At 53.9% G+C, this 18,920-nt stretch overlaps 7 protein-coding genes across 7 annotated transcripts; 2 read left to right on the plus strand and 5 right to left on the minus strand.

The window, feature by feature from the left end:
• Window positions 1-2,422: 2,422 nt before the first annotated feature.
• On the minus strand, window positions 2,423-4,649 carry SODALDRAFT_360791 (hypothetical protein; the record flags this gene model as incomplete). The annotated part of the gene is made up of 10 exons (XM_028614310.1): window positions 2,423-2,663; window positions 2,726-2,827; window positions 2,947-2,988; window positions 3,059-3,131; window positions 3,238-3,339; window positions 3,419-3,631; window positions 3,718-3,855; window positions 3,941-4,022; window positions 4,150-4,323; window positions 4,422-4,649. The coding sequence occupies 10 exons, from the start codon at window positions 4,647-4,649 to the stop codon at window positions 2,423-2,425; spliced, it is 1,395 nt and encodes a 464-aa protein (XP_028464919.1).
• Window positions 4,650-4,798: 149 nt separating this feature from the next.
• On the plus strand, window positions 4,799-5,945 carry SODALDRAFT_360792 (hypothetical protein; the record flags this gene model as incomplete). The annotated part of the gene is made up of 6 exons (XM_028614311.1): window positions 4,799-4,811; window positions 4,902-4,962; window positions 5,092-5,359; window positions 5,449-5,546; window positions 5,601-5,629; window positions 5,785-5,945. 6 exons carry the CDS (start codon window positions 4,799-4,801, stop codon window positions 5,943-5,945), a joined length of 630 nt encoding a protein of 209 aa, XP_028464920.1.
• SODALDRAFT_334190 (sugar transporter) lies at window positions 5,873-8,172 on the plus strand. Its single transcript, XM_028612145.1, has one exon. It carries the CDS (start codon window positions 6,183-6,185, stop codon window positions 7,857-7,859), a length of 1,677 nt encoding a protein of 558 aa, XP_028464921.1. The 5' UTR covers window positions 5,873-6,182; the 3' UTR covers window positions 7,860-8,172.
• A 1,016-nt stretch (window positions 8,173-9,188) lies between these two features.
• Window positions 9,189-9,672, minus strand: SODALDRAFT_188487 (hypothetical protein). Its single transcript, XM_028607115.1, has one exon. The coding sequence runs from the start codon at window positions 9,566-9,568 to the stop codon at window positions 9,290-9,292; it is 279 nt and encodes a 92-aa protein (XP_028464922.1). The 5' UTR covers window positions 9,569-9,672; the 3' UTR covers window positions 9,189-9,289.
• Window positions 9,673-11,487: 1,815 nt separating this feature from the next.
• SODALDRAFT_400805 (hypothetical protein) lies at window positions 11,488-12,793 on the minus strand (the record flags this gene model as incomplete). The annotated part of the gene is made up of 2 exons (XM_028615326.1): window positions 11,488-12,673; window positions 12,785-12,793. The coding sequence occupies 2 exons, from the start codon at window positions 12,791-12,793 to the stop codon at window positions 11,681-11,683; spliced, it is 1,002 nt and encodes a 333-aa protein (XP_028464923.1). The 3' UTR covers window positions 11,488-11,680.
• Window positions 12,794-14,362: 1,569 nt separating this feature from the next.
• On the minus strand, window positions 14,363-16,015 carry SODALDRAFT_279951 (ribose-phosphate pyrophosphokinase; the record flags this gene model as incomplete). Its single annotated transcript, XM_028608201.1, has 6 exons — window positions 14,363-14,414; window positions 14,486-14,642; window positions 14,727-14,745; window positions 14,819-14,962; window positions 15,068-15,587; window positions 15,936-16,015. 6 exons carry the CDS (start codon window positions 16,013-16,015, stop codon window positions 14,363-14,365), a joined length of 972 nt encoding a protein of 323 aa, XP_028464924.1.
• A 2,394-nt stretch (window positions 16,016-18,409) lies between these two features.
• On the minus strand, window positions 18,410-18,655 carry SODALDRAFT_280094 (hypothetical protein; the record flags this gene model as incomplete). Its single annotated transcript, XM_028608216.1, has 1 exon — window positions 18,410-18,655. A coding segment is annotated over one exon (246 nt), but the record flags the coding sequence as incomplete, so codon positions are not given.
• Between the last annotated feature and the right edge of the window lie 265 nt (window positions 18,656-18,920).

Genomic DNA, 18,920 nt, shown 5'->3' on the forward strand with positions numbered 1-18,920 from the left:
CAGGCTACAGCGGCGCGTATTCAGTAAGACGGAGATGGGAGGCGAGACGCTGGGAAATCGAGAGTCGTATTCGCGTATAGTTCGTTCTAGTGAGCCTTTCCTTCAGGGCGCTACGGGGTACCTGTGACGACGACGGGGCGCAAGATGACAGCCGTGGGCGTACAGAGTGGGAGGGAGATTGAGCGAGATTCCAATGAGGGCCCAGAATGAGGCTGTGTTGGAATCCGACTCTTGAGAGGGCTACGGGCTGGCTACCTCTCTCTGGTCTGCCTGCCTAGCTGAGGCGACTTTTGTAATCTGCTAGTCGTTGTCGTCGATTTTGGGACCCGTCGTGCGAATTGCTGCGCCGAAAAGCTGTGTTCTTCCAGGTTGAAGTGCGTTGTAGGCGGACCCAAGGAAGTGGTCAGGGGAACCCAGGGAATTTGACTTGTTGGAACTGGGAGTTGGGCGGTTGTACGGATTTCGAGAAATTCTTGCGGAAATGCCCTCATGGTTCACCTGCAGCAGCCCGTGGAAGGACTGAGGGGGGCAACAAAGCAAAGCAACCGAAACAATGGAGAAGCGAGTGGCTTCTTGGCTACCCGCCAGCGGACCATAAAGTCCAATGAGGGGCTCACAAAGGGGGTTAGAAAGGGGGCGTTCGGGGGTGGTGGGGTGGTGGGGTGGTGGAGAGGTGGAAGGAGGCTGTGCAAAGCACGCAAAGGTGGGGCATAAAAGGGGTGTGGGCACTCGGCAGTCCACAGTGGCAGCAAGCCATGAGCGATTTTCAAGGGAAGGACAGGAAAGTGGGCAAAGGGAGAAAGAAAAGATGGGGCACCAAGGTTAGGAAAAGACTTGAGTGGCCCACTGTAGCCACGGCCAATATGTCAGTACTCCTTTATCGGTGCTTGCTGGGTGGCTTGTTGATGTAGATGAACCCCACCATCACCCCCGTCCACTTTCCGCCTGGCGGGTCGGCTTTCAGTCCGTGGTGGACGGGCGTCGTTGCTTGTTTGAAGCACAAGCACCAAGCTTTGTGGTTCCAAGACCCGGCGCGTGCGAGGAGATGGTCTGGAATCGTTTGGGCCGTTTGGGCCGTTTGGGTCGTTTGGGTCTGGAGCGAATCGATATGCTTCTGTGTTCTGCGTTTTGCGTTTCCGAGCTTCCATTTCATTCGCTTGGACTTTCAAGTGAGCTGCCCAGGGCCAGGGATAAAGAACAGAGAGAGAGAGTTGTCGACAGTCTTGGATAGACGAGACAACGAAAAGGAAACTCCGGCATCTGCAACGGGACCTACCTACACTATTGGCCCAATCGGGGCAAACCACGATCCCGAGACAGACATGGCAGACGCCGGTTCCATGCAGAGGAGTGCCAGCGATCTGTAAAACGTACATAAACCTGCCATGCCCTGCCGTGGTAGTTTGGTACGTGTATTTCAGTCATGCAGGACGTGCAGCATGCGGCGCGGGTGTCTCTCTCTGAGTGGCGGCAGACTACCAGACTACCAGACTACACGTACAACGCATGGACGGGAAACTTGTGATAGCAGCGGAGCGGAGCGCAGGGGCGAACCCCTGGGGTGACCCGAATTTCGCCAGTTGTTGTTTTCGGTCGGTCGCCCACTCCCTGGCCTTGGACCTTGGATGAAAGGAAGCTTGAGATTCAAGTCGAAGAGTGCACGATTTTTTCATACCTTACACGGTAGTTCCTTCCATCTCTGGGCGATACGCTGTACGCTCACTTCCTTGCAAAGGGAGGTCCGACCAGGAACAGCAGGCGCGACCCCCATTCGGACCCACAATTGGAACGCCTGTTTATTGGCCTGCTACTACTGCCAAGGATGGCGAAGCAAATGCCCTGACGCTTAAATCTTTTCACCGTGATGTCACTGGCTTGTCTAAGGTACCTTATTGGTTCATGTCCAGCTCGATGTACCGATCCCCTCCCGCCTGCGGCCTCTATGTGTACACGATACACTAAGGTACAGTTCTAAAGTTCATGTCACCAAACCGATTCCTCCATTCCTCCGTACGGATACCTCGTCATTCGAAGTCACAGTCACAAAAGGCGATGAGCCTCTGGAATAAGATAAAGGGGGGAAAAGACTCTTATATCCGTAGGTGTACTCGCCTCCTGCATCAGTTCCTGGTGTCCCTGACCCGATGCAAGCCAAGACGCGACAACATCCAAAACCATGCACGCTCTCCAGGTCAAGTCCACCGCCAATATAAATCGAAATCCATTTGCAAAATGGGGGTTTTTTTTTCTGTCTCTTCTCTCCACCCCCAAATGACGCGAGAAAGCTCCAATCACATCAAATAATGGAATCCTACCCAAGTCTATCCCAACGCCCCGGTTCTCCGACCACGATCCCAAAGACCCCAAAGACCTGACGTAAAGTATTTTTCTCACTCATTACGATTACGTGGTACTTGGGAAATCAGGGCCGAGCGACCTTGGACGTCATCTCCTGTCCCTCGATTCCCGTGGTCTTCAACGATTCAAACTTCCCACTCTGTCCCGACTCATAGCCCCCCAAACTCATCATCATGCATAGGTTAATATCAGCAGGACGCCCGACTCTCAGCATCCGAAAGTATGCGTCGAGTGTCATCTCACCTCGACTAAGGTCCGCCGCCCGCGTACATCTACCACAGCCCGGAATCCACTCTTCGTGCTCGCTTCCCGGCTCCAATGCATGATCCGTCCCTATATATACACCGAAGAGAGGACAGGATAAGACGGCTCGTCTCTTTCGCTATCGAGGCGCAGAAGGGGGCTGTGTTCATATGAGGAGTCGAGCACGTTGCATGATGTGTGAATACCGGCAATTCCATCGTTTGCTCTGTCAGCCCAGTTCATCCCTCCTGACGGCGAATATAATAAGAGACGAGTCAGCTACAGGAAGCGTCATCACTACCCTCCGAGTGCAAGGGTACCATATATCCTTAACCTGGACTTCACATCAGACCAGGGCCCGGGAGTCCAGCCTCGGCCACGCGTCCTCTACTAACTTCCACCACTCGCCCACCTATTCTTTCTTCCCGTCGATAACGAACCCGTCGTGATAACCAACTCTAGCTCCGTCAATATCTCCAGCCAGGGACTGGCGGAACGGAACGTCTCATGTCGGCCGTCTTCGAAAGTGTCTGGTCCTTTACTTCATTCCTCCCCCCTCTCAACGTCACATGCCATGTCTTATCATCGTCGACTCGTTGATGGGGCTCGAGAACTCTCTTGCCTAGAGATGCGGACTGGTAGGGAGCATGGGCCCAGGCCCTTGAAGGTACTGCATCTGGAAGCTGCGCCGGGAGCCTACATCGGTGTAGAAGCCGACTTTCAGGCGAAACCGTTGGCCTCAGCGGTTCGGTCGCGGGGGTCAGTTCGGCGCCTCGGTGTGACGATCAGTCTCGGGATGCCATTGCCAGCAGCCGACCAACGTTTCTTGGATCTTGCTGAAGAGGTTGGGGAGGCACTTGCTCGCTGTAGTCTTTTCCGGTTCCGACGAGTGATCCAGCTTGACGTGACCTGAGAATCTCTTCTTCGAGCTTCTGAGCAGCATTGGCCTTGGAATCATGTGTCTGTGAGAAGAAGAGAAAGCCTGATGGTCTGGATTCTGGAGCCTCCATGTCGGCAGCAGGGCTAAAGGCTTGCGGAAGAGAGGCAGAGTGGGAAGACAATGACTCTCGAGGAGAGATGCCAAATCGGAGGAACGGACGGTTAAATAACTCTAACCCCGCTTGCCTTCGAGAGTCCGGCCATCTGATCTTTTCGCTGCGGCCCAGGAGATCGATCGGAGATCCAGGTCCAGCTCTGCTGTGAAGTTGAGAGACACGCGATGCACCGGGGCAACTACCGGCAATTTCTGTAGTTCTACCTTTGGTAGCGAGACAACGGGCAGTGAGATCAGGTTGCGAGGAACTCGGCCGCCCGGGTACGAAGGCCCGTCACTAAGGACTCGGGAAGATCAGGGGTTCGGGGGCTCGGGGGCTCAGGGGCTCAGATCGCAAGGTCAAAGTGGATGCATCGCAGATCAATAACTACATGGCATTCCAGTGCGGACCAGTTGGATCCCTTCTGGCCGGACTTTTAAGACATGGTAGGCTGTGATCCCTGGGTATAAAAGCTGCAAGTCTGATTTCTTCCCATCGGATCATCAACCACCACTCCTGAAGTGATGATCAGTCGCCTCATTCTGCACATTCCCGTGACAGGACATTTGTCAACAGGAGAGTTCAACTTTGTCGGCGCACAGTATTCGAGGCAAAGGAATATAGAGAGACATAAGAAATTGAGGGAAGCCACTTCAAACTGAGAGCACAGAGTATTGGAGGCCAGGGACTCAGGATCCAGGACGTCTTATAAGACCATACAACATGGTAGCGAACTGGCGATCGCGACCTCAGGGCATTTGGCTCTCAGCCATAGATCGATTTCACAAGATACCTGTGCGCGGTGGACCGGGGGTCGTCGACAGTCCTTGAGATGGTTCCGCCAGGGCTCAAGTTCTCAACCACATCGAACTTGAGCCGTCTCTCGACACAACCCGGTGGGGATGATTTCGACTTGCCGTCTTTGCGGGGTCTCCGGAGACGCCGAAGGTGGGACTCGGGTCCGGAGACAGGTCTGCTTTCTGCATGGCAAAGCGGTAACAGATTAAATGCCATGTTTTCTCGGGAGGATGATATACCTTGCCTCGCAGTAGTATTAGCATTGGTTAAAACCCATGGGGACTTTTGAGAACTACAGCCTAGGAAGGCGAAGAGAGAAGAAAGGCTGATATCAGGGGATCAGTGAGGAGGAGTCAGGACTCAGGATGGCCTGGACGGGTTCATGGAGATGATCCAAGTATCCACGAACCCCGGGTTTCCCACGTGTCGATTTAATATGTGCTTGATACAGGATGCACACAAAACAAGCAAAGATCTACAAGCAAGAGACTGATATCGACCTTGGAAATATCGAGAGTCTCTGTTCTCCGTGATCCATCGGACGCAGCCAACAGTTCGAACTGAACAAATTCTCCACACCGAGTTCTTTGTTGATACCATGAATCCATGATCTGTCGCCCCGTCCCCTTCATCTGACGCGATTTTTACCATGGGACAGACAGGGGACCCTCGCAAAGGCCCGACTCCCGCTGAAAGAGGTCGGAAACTGTTTGCTCAAGACCGCGAATCACCTCGCTCTCCGCCTTTTGCCAAGCTTTCATACCTCTGAACCCTTGTTCAACCCCAGACAAACCGTCTCCAACCCCCGATCTGAATATTCCCGCCGCAGAGCCGTGATTGGACTGCTCTGCCGGATAGAATCCTTCGAGCCTTCACTTTCGAATTATGCTTTTCTGGAGGAGGGGCGGGATAGGAATCATAGGATGGTTCTTTTGGTTCCTTGGTCACTTGGTCCAATGGAGTAGTGGACCCTTGAACCTTGGCCCCTTAACGGCGTGGTCGTGGCACTGACAAGTTCAAGCTTCAACCGGCACCTCTGGCACCTTTGCTGTTGGCACCAGACTGGGAGCGACGGAGTCCACGGGACCACAACGCCGACGTCGGCGGTGATAAGTGACAGCCACTCACGTGCAAATTCAAACGCCGACTGCCGTGTCCCGTCTACAGTATCATCGACCTACCTTATCGGACGTCTCGTGCATACACTAACCGGTACTGACCCCGGCGACCTATCTTGGCCCGTCGCCTTTTCGGGGGTATTAGCCAACGGCGGGGCCCCATGGGGACGGTAAATTAGATCTACATGTTAATTCTTTGTCAAGTTGGATCTTGTTGGGACTTTTGTTTCCAGCATCATCCGTCCACGGGCGTATCACTGCCGTGAACTTCAACTGCACCTTGGCAGTGCAGCAATATGCCTTCTCAACTGTGGTTGGGATGGCTTGCAAAGGGACCGAAAGATCACGGACGCATGGCAGGGTCGAGGTCCCAGGGTCCAGGGGTCCTTCATGACGTTGACTTTGTTCTTGTGACGGAGGTCTGGCACTGGCCTGCTTTACAACCGAGTATAAAGTGAGGGCCATCTCGTGTGCTTGGGACGGTAATCGAAGGGTATGCCTTAGCAAGACATGCGTGCTCTCCTGTCATCCTGACTCGGACCCCTTCCCAATTATCACCACAACCCTCCCCCTCTTCGTTACTCAAACCCAAACCCCATAGGCCATATAGCCTCCACCGAGTCCACTCACCATGGCGGACAATGACATAGGCATGGCCAGCGCCGTCCACGTGGACGACGGAGCCAGACAACGCATGGCAGCCGCCATGTCCAAAGAAGAATTCAAGCACATCTCGCAAGAGGCCCAGCGTGCCTCCGAGGCCGAACAGCAACTCGGCCTCCGGGAATCCTTCAAGCTGTACCCGCACGCCATCGGCTGGTCCATCTTCCTCTCGACCTGCGTCATCATGGAAGGCTTCGACATCACCCTGCTCGGCAACCTGTTCGCCTACCCGCCGTTCCAGAGAGCGTTCGGCGTCCTCCAGTCCGACGGCACCTACCAGCTCACGGCCGCCTGGCAAGCCGGCCTCACCAACGGCAACCAGGTGGGCCAGATCATCGGCCTCTTCGCCAACGGCATCATCGCCGAGCGCGTCGGCTACCGCTGGTCCCTGATCGGCGCCCTCGCCATGACCACGGGCGTCATCTTCATCATCTTCTTCTCCCAGTCCCTCGTGCAGCTCCTCATCGGCCAGATCCTCATCGGCATCCCCTGGGGCGCCTTCCAGACCCTGACCGTGACCTACGCCTCCGAGGTCTGCCCCACCCACCTTCGCGCCTACCTGACCACCTACGTCAACCTGTGCTGGGTCATCGGCCAGTTCCTCTCCATGGGCGTCCTGCGCGCCATGCTCCAGCGCGAAGACGACTGGGGGTACCGCATCCCCTTCGCCCTGCAGTGGATGTGGCCCATCCCGCTCATCGTCGGCATCTTCTTCGCGCCCGAGTCCCCCTGGTGGCTGGTGCGGAAGGGCCGGCTCGAGCAGGCGAAGCGGTCGGTGCTGCGCCTCACCAAGCGGGAAGCCTTCCCGGACTTCAACGCCGACGAGAACGTGTCGATGATGGTGCACACCAACGAGCTCGAGAAGGCCATCTCGGCCGGGACCAAGTACTGGGACTGCTTCAAGGGGATCGACCGGCGCCGCACGGAGATTGTCTGTCTCACCTGGGCGGCCCAGCACCTGTCCGGCTCGACCATGATGGCCTTCTCGACCTACTTTTACCAGCAGGCCGGCATGGCCGTCGAGGACTCTTTCAACATGTCGCTGGGCCAGTACGCCATCGGCGGCGTGGGCACCGTGTTCTCCTGGTTCCTCATGGGCTGGTTCGGGCGCCGCACGCTGTACCTGACGGGCCAGGTCACCATGTGCGTGCTGCTGCTGACGATCGGGTTCGCGGCCTTCGCGGGGCGGGACAACGAGTCGGGCCAGTGGGCCATCGGCTCGCTGCTGCTCGTCTACGCGCTGACGTACAACTGCACCGTCGGGCCCATCTGCTACTCGCTCGTGTCGGAGCTGTCGTCGACGCGGCTCAAGAACAAGACGGTGGTGTTGGCCCGCAACACGTACAATATCCTGGGCATGGTCGGCAACGTCATGACCACCAGAATGCTGAACCCGTCGGCGTGGAACTGGGGTGCCCGGGCCGGTTTCTTCTGGGCCGGCACCTGCGGTCTCTGTGCCATCTGGTCTTACTTCCGTCTTCCCGAGCCCAAGGGTCGGACCTACGCTGAGTTGGACATTCTGTTTGATCAGCGCGTGTCGGCGCGCAAGTTTAAGAGGACGGTGGTAAGGACGCATGATGACTTGGGTGACAGCCCTTCGGAGGTTGATGAGATTGGTCTACCAGCGGACGAGAAGAAGCAATAGTCACTGATTCCGTGATGGAAATGGGGGGGGGGGAAGGAGAGTTTGAGTGACGTGAACGAGGGAATGAATAGGGGTGGCCCGGGTGGGATGGCTAAGGGGTCAGATCAACGTTCAATATAAGCCACGACTTTTAAGACCATACAGTCTTGTGGAGTACTTTCTGGGGCTAACCTTTGAGAATGGCATTGTGATTGATGCAGCAGCACACTCACACGGTCTCTTCGATTTCGTGTTACCTCCTGTTACCTCGGCAGTAGACTGTAGTCCTATATCAAAACTTCAGAGTTCAGACTGATGCAGTAACCAGACCCCTGACATTCACCCCAGAATCCAAGCTACTCCGTACATCCTAAGAAATTCCCTGGTGTCTTGACCCCCGAGTTTATCACTTCCGTCCGGTCCGTCCATTCAATATGGATTGCCGGCATGGAGAGAAATGGGGATGCCGAGTGGTAGTTAAAGTCCCGAAAGCGTAAGCGCACTTGGCAGAACTGGGGCCCTGGGCTAAACAAGTGGCTTCCGGTTTTCCCCCGACAAAGCTTTATCCCGGTATGTTCTCGTTGTTCCAATCAGGGCGTGAAGCCGCAGGCCATCCTTTCCCCATGGGGTGTTACCGTGTTAGTCCAACCCCCAAACCGGTGGCTCGGTGGAGATCAGTTCGCCGGTCTCTCCAAACCAGGGCGAGAGAGCTTGACAAGTTGACTCTAGGGAGAATGTTTTTGCCTCTCTTTATCACGAGAGTCTGGTAGATGATTTTGTATTTCACCTCGGGCTCTGGTAGCATCAACATGAACCCTTTGTTTTCGACTCACTTTGGCCTTCTTCTTCCGTTCTCTTTCTTGCGCCGGCCGTAGCTTTTCCAACGGTCAAGACCACTTGCTTTAGGGGGGCCGCAAGTGCGAATAGTCTAAATCGCCGAAAAGCGGACAACGCACTACATATAAGGGCTCTGGAGGCAGACTCTTCCCCGGAATAGTCGATCGTCCAAGGTAGAAAAAAGAAGAGAACGACATAATGAAGAACATATTCGCGGACACACTGTCGCCCAAGCCTGTATCTACAAATGGAGAGAAGGATTGTGAGGAAAGTGTATAGAATCAAACCCAAGACCGAACTTCCATGTTCTGTTTTCTATCATGAAGAGATTTAACAGAAGTCCACAGCTTTAATTTCAAATATCCCACATGGGGGACTAGAGTAAACAAAAAAAAAAAGAAGTCAACCGACATGTTGCAGGAAGAAAACTGAATCGTTTAGTCTACGTGGGTATATAAGCATAACGTCTGCGAGAACAACTAGGTCCAGGTCCTACCACCAGGACCTATATAACTATCCATCTCGCTTGCTCTTCATCGTCGTGTTGTGCTCTTGTCTAACAATGTGTCCCAGGTCAGACCAAGCCGGGATAGCCTCCCTCGGATCACTTCCCTTCACCAGTGCCCCCGAGTCAATTGGGCGAGCACAGAAGAGCGCTTGCCTTTCTGGACCTCCAGGTCAGCCTTGACGGCGTCGAGCACCCGGATGTGTTCTCGTCTCAGCTCCTCGACGTTGAGCTTCACAGCCTCGAGAGCCGTCTTGTGTTCCTTCTGGAGATTGTTGAAGTCGCGTTGCAACTCCTCGTGCCAAGGGTAGAGGACGAAGACTTGGAAAGCGAGGGCCGACGATGCGACGGCAAAGTTGGTCATGGAGATGGTGCGAGTTAGCCACATTGTGACGACGTAGAGGACGAGGCGGATGGAGTGTGTAACGACAGTGTCCGGGTCGGTGTCGGCATGTAGCGAAGGTGGATAACGAAGGTGTGTATATCTGAGAAGCCAAACTGATGAAGGATGGGATTCCCAGGGGGGTATCTTTCGGAATTTATCGGCCTGAGAAGACTTGTATTACAGGTGACAGGTCGGTACTATAACGAGTGTTCTATGATACGGTTGATACCCCTGAAGGAAGGTTAGAGTTGAACTGATGAATTGATATGGATAGAAGGAGAAGCCAGACGACGTACACTCCATGGAAAACAGGTGAAAAGTAACGGCTAATCACTCGAGACACTCTGCTGGGCTGTTGTCGGCTTTGGTCTTGATGTCCCGTTAAGACGGATCGGGATTCAGGGGTGATCGCCGGGCTGCCCAATGGACCAGGGTATTGAATATGACGGTGAGAGAGAGATATCGAGGAAGGCCTTATTTGATGTTCATCCACCCTGTTTCGACCGAAGAAACAAGAGAGGGTCACGGGAGATTTCCCCTTCTTTTTATGAGCTGACAACCCTCTCTTTTATCCTTGCTGCTGACCTCAAGACCGTCCGGCCGTTGACCCCGGACGTTCGGCATCCCTCTTACACGCACGTGTAAGTGGCCTAGTAGTGTGAAGAAATGTGGAGAAGTGTGGATCAGTATGGCGTGACTTGTGCTGGTGTAACTCTGGGTCCACGAATCACATGCCAGCAAGCTATCCCTTATGTGGAGACTCTTCGGGGTGTTCGATACGATGTTTGCATTTGCAATTGGTCACTTCCGTTTGCTCTTAGTCATCCACGCTTTGCCTCTTTTAGGAATCGCCTTGTCTCCACTTCCACCCTATCGTCCCGGCGTGGCTTAACGCCTTCACCGGACTTAGCGGGTCCCAGACCCGGGTCGATTCACGGAAAACAAGACGTACCACGGTCTTGTATCACCCCGGGGCTCCCTGTTAAGGGAAGGAAAGGCATAAGAACTATACTATACTATACATAGCAATAGCATACTAAGATGGTTCTTAGAATCAGCACCTCCCCTTTCTTAACTTGAATAGTTCCAACTTCTATGTCCTGATGCATTATATACAAAGATTGAAAACTTGAAACGGCAAACAAATCTGATTAAGAAGGACAAAGCAACTTCCTCTTAAATTACATATATATTATATAACGGCTAGTTTAAGATATAATAGTATAATATAAGCTCCGACTTGACCCTCTGGCCAAAGATCTATCAACCACCATTGCCCACTTGTATTTTGATCTTTCAAAATCCGAGTCGTTTATATCTTCTTTTAGGAACAATCGGACCAAGTTACCGTGGTACGCTTTGCAAGTAGAAGAGGGTTGACTATTAATATCACTGACCGCTCGAATGTCATTCAACCGGTTCTCCCATGAGTCCTACCTCTTCTCCCCCCTCCCTCCTTTTTCTTCTTCTTTTTTTCTTTATTTCCCAGACTTCCTGAAGTCTCTCTGCCACTGCCATCTGAGAGGCCATCACATGTCATCGTCCTGGGGAGGCACCGGCTCTGAAAACTCCTGAATTATCATTTCATTAGCGCTCCCACCCGTCATGTACGTAGTCGACCTATCATATCGTACCTTAGCTTACACGTAGAAGATGACAAAGCCTGTGAGTCTCTCGGTCTTTCCCTCCTCTCTGCGTTCTGGTTGTTTCAGTCTCAGGCATTCTCTTCTATCTAACCCCGCGTTTGTTGCTCTAGGCTTTGAATAGAGACAAGTACATTGGCAGCAACCGAGTAACCAAGGAAGGCCGGGCAGAGGCAGAACAACCAGGGAATTTTGGAAGTGAGCTGAGCTGTTCACACAAACCTAAGGACCACATCATAACGGAGAAGAGATTTCCTGTGATTCATTCCTATAGTACGTGGGCCTCTGATACCTCCATGTCCTATGTCCGTCTGAAGACGCAGCAACCTCAAGCAAACCAAACCCAAACCCAATCTGCAATAGCCCATCGTATCTGCACGTGGAGGCCAACCCTAGCCATCAGTCAAAGTATTCCTGCTGGTGAAACGGCAATGCAAAGTGCAAGACTGCGACCCCTGCTTGACAGCGTGAGTTACTGCTCACCAGTGCCACGAGGGAACATGGCATCAAAACGCTGAGCACGCGTCTCGGGACGAGGGCGAGAGTAGCGAAGAGCAGGAAGCACAACCGGGCTCCGAACCGTGTACCGAGGAACAGTGACAGCGGGAGCCGCAGCATGGCCTCCATCCTCACTGGCATCAGCCATCTCAGCATCATCAGCAGAGCCAGAGGTGACACCAGAAGCAGAGCCAGAACGAGAACCAGAGGCAGAGGTAAAGGTAGAGGCACGAGCATTCTTGGCAGTGTTCTGGGCGGCACGACCACGACCACCAGTAGAAGCAGCAACTCCAGCAGCGTTCTTGCCACGGCCATTACCGCCTCGAGTCTTCTTAGCAGCCGCAGGCTCGGACGTCTCAGGCTGGGACTCGGCCTCGCGCTTGCGCTTGCGGTTGGTCTTTGGGGCCTCAGAAGTCGTCTGCTCCTCGTCGGTCTCCGCAGAGTGGGAAGAAGAAGGCCCTGCCCGAGCAACATTGTCGTCGTCGGCGTTCGGGGGCGCGAGGTCCGGCTGCTGCTTGCTCTTGCGACCGGTTCCGGAGCGTCCGCCGGGATTCTTGCGCGTAACCTCCCTGCAGTACACGAGACAGGGCTCGCACACCTTGTTCTGCATGAAGAAACAGTTCAGGCACTTGGTCTTCCGGCAGCGGCCGCAGCGACGGGCACCGGGAGGGGCGGGGGGCGGTTTGTCGGCTGCCTTCGAGGAGCTCGAGGAGAGACCCGTCTCGGTGCCGCCTTCATGATTCTCATGCTCCTGGGCCTGGTGGTCACCTTCAGGCTGGTCATCCGGATCCGACTCGGGGCAGCAGATACAGCAAGAACACTGGGGGTAATTGTTGTTCTCAACCCCAGCATCCTCCACGGGCGCTTGATCAATGTTTTCATTCGGAGCAACCTGACTCTCAGTCATCGTGACCTCCTGAGAGGCCTGATTCTTCTTGGCGGCGGACCCGGGTCCGGTGCTCTTGGTCTGTGAAAAAAGTGTCGATACATCAGTATGCATGAATACCTATACAGCACTGGAGTAAAGACGAACGTTTTATCCACAAACAGGTGAGGGATACGTGTTCAGACTTCTTACCTTGGCCATGACAGATGAAGATTAAATCAATCCTTGCGTGAGACTTGATGGGTCCGGGTTGCCACAAGGTCGATGCAGTCGCAGTCCCACCAGTGAGAGAGGGGTAGCCGGTAGCAGTCTGATGGACTTGGCTGTCGAGTGAGATGTGTGCAGCAGAGCCGAGAAGCTCCGAGAAGTGGCCAAGGTTCTTGAGGCAAAACAAAACCAAGTAGCGTAGTGACGGGAAAACAAACGCAGTAGAAGAAATCTGCTTGGAGAGATCAATTCCAGGGAATCATGAGGACGCAAAGAGGAAAGGAAGCAGCACGAGGGGAGACAAACACAGTAGAAGGAATCTACTATAGGCACGTTTCTGACGACGAAGCTGTGTTTCGTAAACAAGCTTCCTTTGGACACCTTTACTGCGTGTGGAAGGGAAGAAAAGATCGAGTATCAGGCCCTGGGCGTGCGTGGGTGAATTTATACTTGTGTGCCCTGGCCGTATTTTCTGCTGTCCGGATGGCTAACGACTCGTAGGCCTCGCGTGCTCTTTCCTCAAGTGAAAGGCTCACATGATTCTGCATCTCACAAGAGAAGGCGGGTGCGGTATATGCGGGTGTGCAGCGTATGTAACAGATGAATGGATCAGTGATGGCACCGGCATGTTAGCCAGAAGAAAAGAGGATACGGAAGAAGTCGAACATTTTGGGCGGAAGTCTATGTGAGATTTTTAAGGAAGGTTATTGGGAACATCATGGAGATGGGGGATTTCATGTTGTCTACCACCTTTTGTCTGAAAGAAATCTGACATGCATAAAGGGGACTCCACTAGGTTGTGAATCTCTCTGGATACCATAAGCTCGGTCTTCTCTATACAGTTACTGTAATCAGAATAAAGCCAGAAACTCATCCAAGGGCGTTGATATCATTCAATGTGTTCACGAAACACAAAGAAGGTATTTGTTTCTACCCATTCTGGTTGATGTAAGTCAGATATCCCAGGAATTCTCGTAAGTCTTTACCTAAACACTGCCAACCATAAAAGGGCATGGTAACTATTCTTGTTGCTCTTTCTTACCTAGGTAACTCAGCAGTGAGTTCCTCAACTTGGCATGATCAAAGACACGAGACTCGAGGAGGAGGAACTCGGGGGGACGTTGGTATACAGCTGTGGCGGTGCATCAACTTTCATGTGGCGCTTTCATACCTTGTTCCTGTCAGCGAACGCCCACAGCCATGGCATCCAACTCAAACCTCCGCACCAGGCATGAAACGTTTGAGAACCGAAGATATGATCTAGGTAGCACATGAACGGCCTCATAGAGGCTGCATACATTTCAAGCGGACCATACTCGTTCGGAAACAAATGTTCAGTAGGGAGCGGAAGAACCCACCAACAGCCTCAAAGAACCCTCGCCAATCTAGCTAACAACCTTTTGCTTTTTGATACTCCACACCACATGCCTCGTCCATGCGGAGAAAAAGAAACCCAAACGCCGACTCCCTGATTTTGGATGCCCTCTAGGGGTATGTATAGAAGATAAGAGCTGGCGCGATGCGTTGTGAGAAGAAACAGAGTAATGTAGGCTGGGAGGAAATTTACACAGGCACGTGGGTGAAGAGGTAGGACACGGATTCGCCGTTATGCGTGCTGTGGCGAGGTTAGCCGTCTCATCTCGACGCCAGCAGGTCTTTGGGGTGGTAGAGGGCGCAGTAACGTACCGCCTGATGGCTTCGGCGAGGGTGCCGCTAACGTCAATCACCTGAAGCTTGGGGCATCGGCTGACCTTGTCGCCGAGAGGGACAGTGTTGGTAACCACGAGGGCCGAGAGACTGCTGTTGTTGATGGTCTCGATGGCGTTGCCGCTGAGAATACCGTCTGTTCAGAGTTTGTCAGTGGCGGGTTTCGCAAAGACGATTATGTGTGGCGAGGGCTGGAAGAACCAGGGCTGGGAGAACTCACGAGTAGCGATGGCCAGAATCTAGGAGACTGTTAGCTCGCGTGCAGCGAAATAGGATGAGGCAGGGAATGGGAATGGGATGGAGAGAGCTTACCTCCTTGGCGTTGGCATCCCGCAGGAGACCAGCGGCCTTGTCCAGCGTACCGCAGGTGTCGGCCATGTCATCGACGAGGATGGCCACCTTGTCGCGGACCTCACCAATGAGAACCATCCGACCTACGACGTTGGGACGGGGGCGCTGTTCAAAACGTGTAAGCGATGCGAAAACAAAAAGAAGGAAAGAAGGAAAGAAGGAAAGAAGGAAAGAAAAAAAGAAAAGATGATTTCGTGGCAGACGACGCACCTCCTTATGAATAAGGGCAAAGCTGGCATTGAGACGATCAGCAATAGAAGTGGCCCGCTTGGCGCCTCCCGCATCGGGCGAGACGATGACGACCTGCTCGACGTTGCGATTCTCGCGGATCCAGCGCAGGACGGACGGCTCGGCGTACAGATTATCACAAGGCACGGAGAAGAAGCCCTGGATCTGCGAAGCGTGGAGGTCCATGGTGATGATGTGGTTGGCGCCGGCGGTCTGGATCATGTTGGCGATGAGGCGGGCGGAGATGGGGGCGCGGGAGCGGTCCTTCTTGTCCTGGCGGGCGTAGGGGAAGCAGGGGATGACGGCGGTGATGCGGCGGGCGCTGGCGGTCTTGCAGGCGTGGATCATGATGAGCATCTCCATGAGGCCCTCGTTGACGTCGCCGGTGGCGGCGGACTGGAGGATGTAGACGTCTTCATCGCGGACGGATTCGCCGATGGTGACGGAGGTCTCCTGGTTCGAGTAGTTGAGGGACACGGTCCTGGCGATTTCAATGCCGAGGCTGGATGAGGGGAGGACTCGTGTCAGCACAATATGCAGTCCAGTCCCAGGCCCAGGCTCTTTGAAAGAGGGGTGAAGAAGACGGATAGTGAGAGGGAGAGTGAGATGGCGGAGGTAGAGGTAGAGGTAGAGGTAGAGGTAGAGGTAGAGGTAGAGGTGGACGCGCCGGGTCTCACTCGCACCCACTTGGCGTACCCGTACCCCAACTCTCTCCCGGCCGGGAACCACGGCCGGGAACCGGGCGCCGAGACCCGGAGAGAACATAGGGACGGACGGCGGGAAAATTCCCACGGCGAAAAGAAGGTGGGGAATAAACAATAAACAGGACTTTGATCAAAAGTTCACTCACCGGCCGGCGACCTGAGCGCTCAGATCGGGATGGCTACTGCCGCTGAGGAGTTTGATTTCGTTGGCCATTTCTCTTGACATGCTGCGAGAAAGAAAGGTCGCCTTGCAGGCGAAACGAGGGGAGAAAAAGAGATAATAAGGCGGGGCGGGCGGCCTGGGGGGGTAGTGTCACGGGACTCGGGGAGGGGGGAAAAGAGAACGTTGCTTTTTCTCCGAGTGGCTGCGATGGCTGAAAAAGGTAGTAAACTGCGGCGTGCCGGAATAAGGTAGAGAGAGGGAGAGAGAGGGAGAGAGAGAAAGCGAGACCGAGAGCGAGACAGAGGTCACACTCTGTGGCTGCGACTGGTGCAGGGAAGAGTTCCGAAGGCCTGCTACCAATGCGCGATACGACCAGTGACACGCCGATGAGGCGGGGTTAGGGGCGTAGTAGCTAGACGGGTGACGGTAGGTACGCCGACAGGAAGTGATGGATTCTGATGCAGGAGGCGTGTGGCGGGCCACAGGGTTGAGTGGGTGAGGTGGGTGAGTGGTGAGTTGACCAACAGGGTCAACCGGGTACGACGGGACGCGGTGAGACGTGGGAGGTGAGAGGTGAGAGGTGGGAGGTGAGAGGTGAGAGGTGGTCCGATAAGGCGGTGGAGTGAGTGTTCGATGTTCGATAGCCCTTCGTGTCGATACCTGTAGTTTTGGCGGGCGGGCGTTGAAGCTGGTTGTTGGCGGTTGGCGGTTGAGGCTTGTTTGCCGGTCAGTCACATTCTTTGTATGGGAAGAGGAGTCGACTAACTGAAGACGTCGGGCTGATGCGGATGAGGTGGCGTTCGATTTCTTTTTGCTAGATGGTGCGACGACCCGATATCGATCTTGTATAAAACACTTCTGGTGTGTTCCGGGCAGGGCAGTATATTCAAATTGCCGCTGTGAGAGTCGGGGCTGAACGATCACGAGTTTTTCTTTCTTTTTCTTTTTTTTGGCTCCCTTGTACCGATTCGGCACATCCGGTGACGAAATCAGATCAAGATCAGAAACATCATTGGGTGGAACGGAACCATATAGTTCCGGTTCCGGTCCGGGTGCTGGGCTTGCTTCACCTTGATTCCATCCGGCTCAGCTTTCGGATTTACTCGGGTTTCTCAATCTACAAAGTACAGGACGACTGACTGATCGGCTACAGGAGGTCTCGAATCTCTCGATGACTCCAGCCAAAGAGCACATGCAACCAAGGGGTTTCGCCAGAACTAATCGACTAGTCATTCCCTTCTCTTTTCCCTCTTCATTTTCGTGTCCTCGTCAGCCGAAGCGAAGTCATAACATCATTGCACAACTGAGGGCGACTTTGGACAGTTCTTCGCATTTTGACCTCCGTCACGCAGACGCAGCAGACGCAGCAGACGCAGCAGACGCAGCCCGATCAATTGCTCCCCTCACCCTTGCTCTCACCGCTCTCACCCCGACTCTAGCAGATCGGCCAGTAGCAAATCTGAAGTGCCAGAGTGCTCAACCATCGTCGATGTTATTAGGTAGGTATTTAGTGCTGCGGCCGTGCGTACGGTGTACCTTGACGTCGAGGCGAATATTTCTCCGTGCTTCGTAGAACAAGAAGCAATAATGAGACGAGAACGCGGGGGAGAAAGCACATGGAGCTATCAGGGCTAAATATATTCCAGCTGTCGTCTCCCCTCTCTCTAAACCCCAGGGCCTCGGCTTTCGGCACGTGGGCCTAGCACGCCTGTCAGACCACTGCAGGTGCAGAGGGAGGGTTACTGAGACAGCGTTAGTGGCGCTGCGGCTCATGGGGATTTCCATTGGGCAAGGTAGGTAACTAAACCGGGTGCGATGTCTGTCACCACGGTCGAGACCAGCGATCCGCAAACAAAGATAAAGATAAAACTAAAATAAAAATAAAAATAAAAGCAACTACGTTGTACAGAGAGTGAGTAGGCCACTTTTGAAGCAAATGTCATGATATGTACTCTGCTATCTGGAGAACAATCACAGGTTCCAGGTTTTACCGCGACTGTTGCGCCGACCTGATTGAGACTAGCGTTCTTGTCACTCTTGCTCAGGCACGGCTCAGTCCAAGCTCAGCCACACCCCAGTTGAAATTACTGATTGGGTATTTATGCACGTTATGCACAACGGCCAAAGAAAACGGTTCGTGGCGAAACGGTATGTGCAGTTTTGAGGAACCGGCAATCGGCTTGTCCCAACCGTTGACATAAAGCGGACGTCTCGTTTAGACGGTTCAACGTAAGACTATAATTGAGTCACTAGGTACGTCCGAGTTAATACTACTGCTGTACTGTAGCACTGCTAAAAGCAAACGCGTATCATTACAGCCATTGGCCACCCTGAGCTGCTTTTTGACAGCTACTGTCATCCTGCTAACTCAACGCCTCTAATGTTCCGAAACCCTCACTTCGTGAACAGCTTAAAAGCATCATAGCCCGCTTCCAAAGCCTTCATTCCTTGGCCTGTCTACCACCTATGGTGCAGCTTCTCTAAGTTGCGTATAACAAGTCGAGTGCTTGGATGGTCAGGTCCGAGGGCCTTCTCGGTCCCGGCCAGCGCCCGTAGATATATCGCCTCTGTATTATCCAGCTTGCCTCGGGCCTTATAGAGGTTTCCCAGGTTGTTGACGGTGCTAAGAGTGGACGTGTGGTCGGGTCCGAGGGCCTTCTCGTACCCGGCCAGCGCCCGCCGGTATATCGCCTCCGCCTCGTCCAGCTTGCCTTAGCCCGCGTAAAGAAGTCCTAGGTTATTAACGGTTATAAGAGTGTCTATATAGTCGGGCCCGAGGGCCTTCTCGTACCCGGCCAGCGCCCGCCGGTATATCGCCTCCGCCTCGTCCAGCTTGCCTTAGGCCTTGTAGAGGTTTCCTAGGTTATTGACGGTGCCGAGAGTGTCCGTGTGGCCGGGTCCGAGGGCCTTCTCCTTACCGGCTAGCGCCCGCCGATATATCGCCTCCGCCTCGTCCAGCTTGCCTTAG

Source organism: Sodiomyces alkalinus (assembly GCF_003711515.1).
Source record: "Sodiomyces alkalinus F11 unplaced genomic scaffold SODALscaffold_7, whole genome shotgun sequence".
In the NCBI taxonomy this organism is placed as follows: Eukaryota; Fungi; Ascomycota; class Sordariomycetes; order Glomerellales; family Plectosphaerellaceae; genus Sodiomyces; species Sodiomyces alkalinus.